We start from the raw sequence: 717 nt of genomic DNA, 5'->3' as shown, positions 1-717 counted from the left end.
AGATTCACTCTGAATAAAGACAAATCACATTAAATACTTTGACTTCTGTGTGTTTGTTCAACTAAGGAGTAAGTTGAGGGGCCAGTGGACAATTTTAAAGGCTACACATGGTTTAAACCATATTAAGCAAAATAATTATTTGCATACGTGTCTCGTATAAGTCTGCCTGTTTCGTTTTCTTCCAATACTGCTTCATTGCCCCAGTCTTCCTCTTCAACAATCCTTGGTTGCCTCTCTCTCCTCAGACAAGCAATGTTATGGAGCACTACACAAGCAACTACAATGTCACATGCCCTAGGTGGAGTCACTCTGAGGTGCTTCAGGCACTGAAACCTTGACTTTATCAGCACAAATGCCATCTCTATACGACCTCTTGTGCGTGCATGGGCAATGTTGTAGCGGTGCTGTGCCTCTGTCTGGGGCTCCTGATAGGGAGTCAAGAGGTAAGGCAGGCATGGGTATCCCTTGTCTCCCAGCAAAACTCCTGAGAATTCTCCTGCATAGACAGAATGAATAGATATATATATATATATAATGTAGTTTTTTTTTTTTTTTTCTTCTATTTTTTTTTTAAGCCTTTGCGATTTAAGTGATTACTAGCATACCTCTTGCTAGTTGCTGGTAGAGAGATGAGGCTCTAAAGATTCTGGAGTCATGCACAGAGCCTGGCCATTTGGCCTCTACATTTGTGATGATGCAATCTGCATCACTAATCAT

The 717-nt window shown here is 41.1% G+C and overlaps 1 protein-coding gene across 1 annotated transcript; it reads right to left on the bottom strand.

The window, feature by feature from the left end:
- Positions 1-84: 84 nt before the first annotated feature.
- LOC127626661 (putative nuclease HARBI1) lies at positions 85-717 on the bottom strand. The gene is made up of 2 exons (XM_052102642.1): positions 606-717; positions 85-496 (listed from the first exon to the last, which is right to left on the bottom strand). The coding sequence occupies exons 1-2, from the start codon at positions 715-717 to the stop codon at positions 123-125; spliced, it is 486 nt and encodes a 161-aa protein (XP_051958602.1). The 3' UTR covers positions 85-122.

This window comes from Xyrauchen texanus, chromosome 33, assembly GCF_025860055.1.
Source record: "Xyrauchen texanus isolate HMW12.3.18 chromosome 33, RBS_HiC_50CHRs, whole genome shotgun sequence".
Taxonomy (NCBI): domain Eukaryota; kingdom Metazoa; phylum Chordata; class Actinopteri; order Cypriniformes; family Catostomidae; genus Xyrauchen; species Xyrauchen texanus.
Note: the sequence above shows the minus strand (reverse complement) of the source record. Positions and strands in the feature narration are given on the sequence as shown.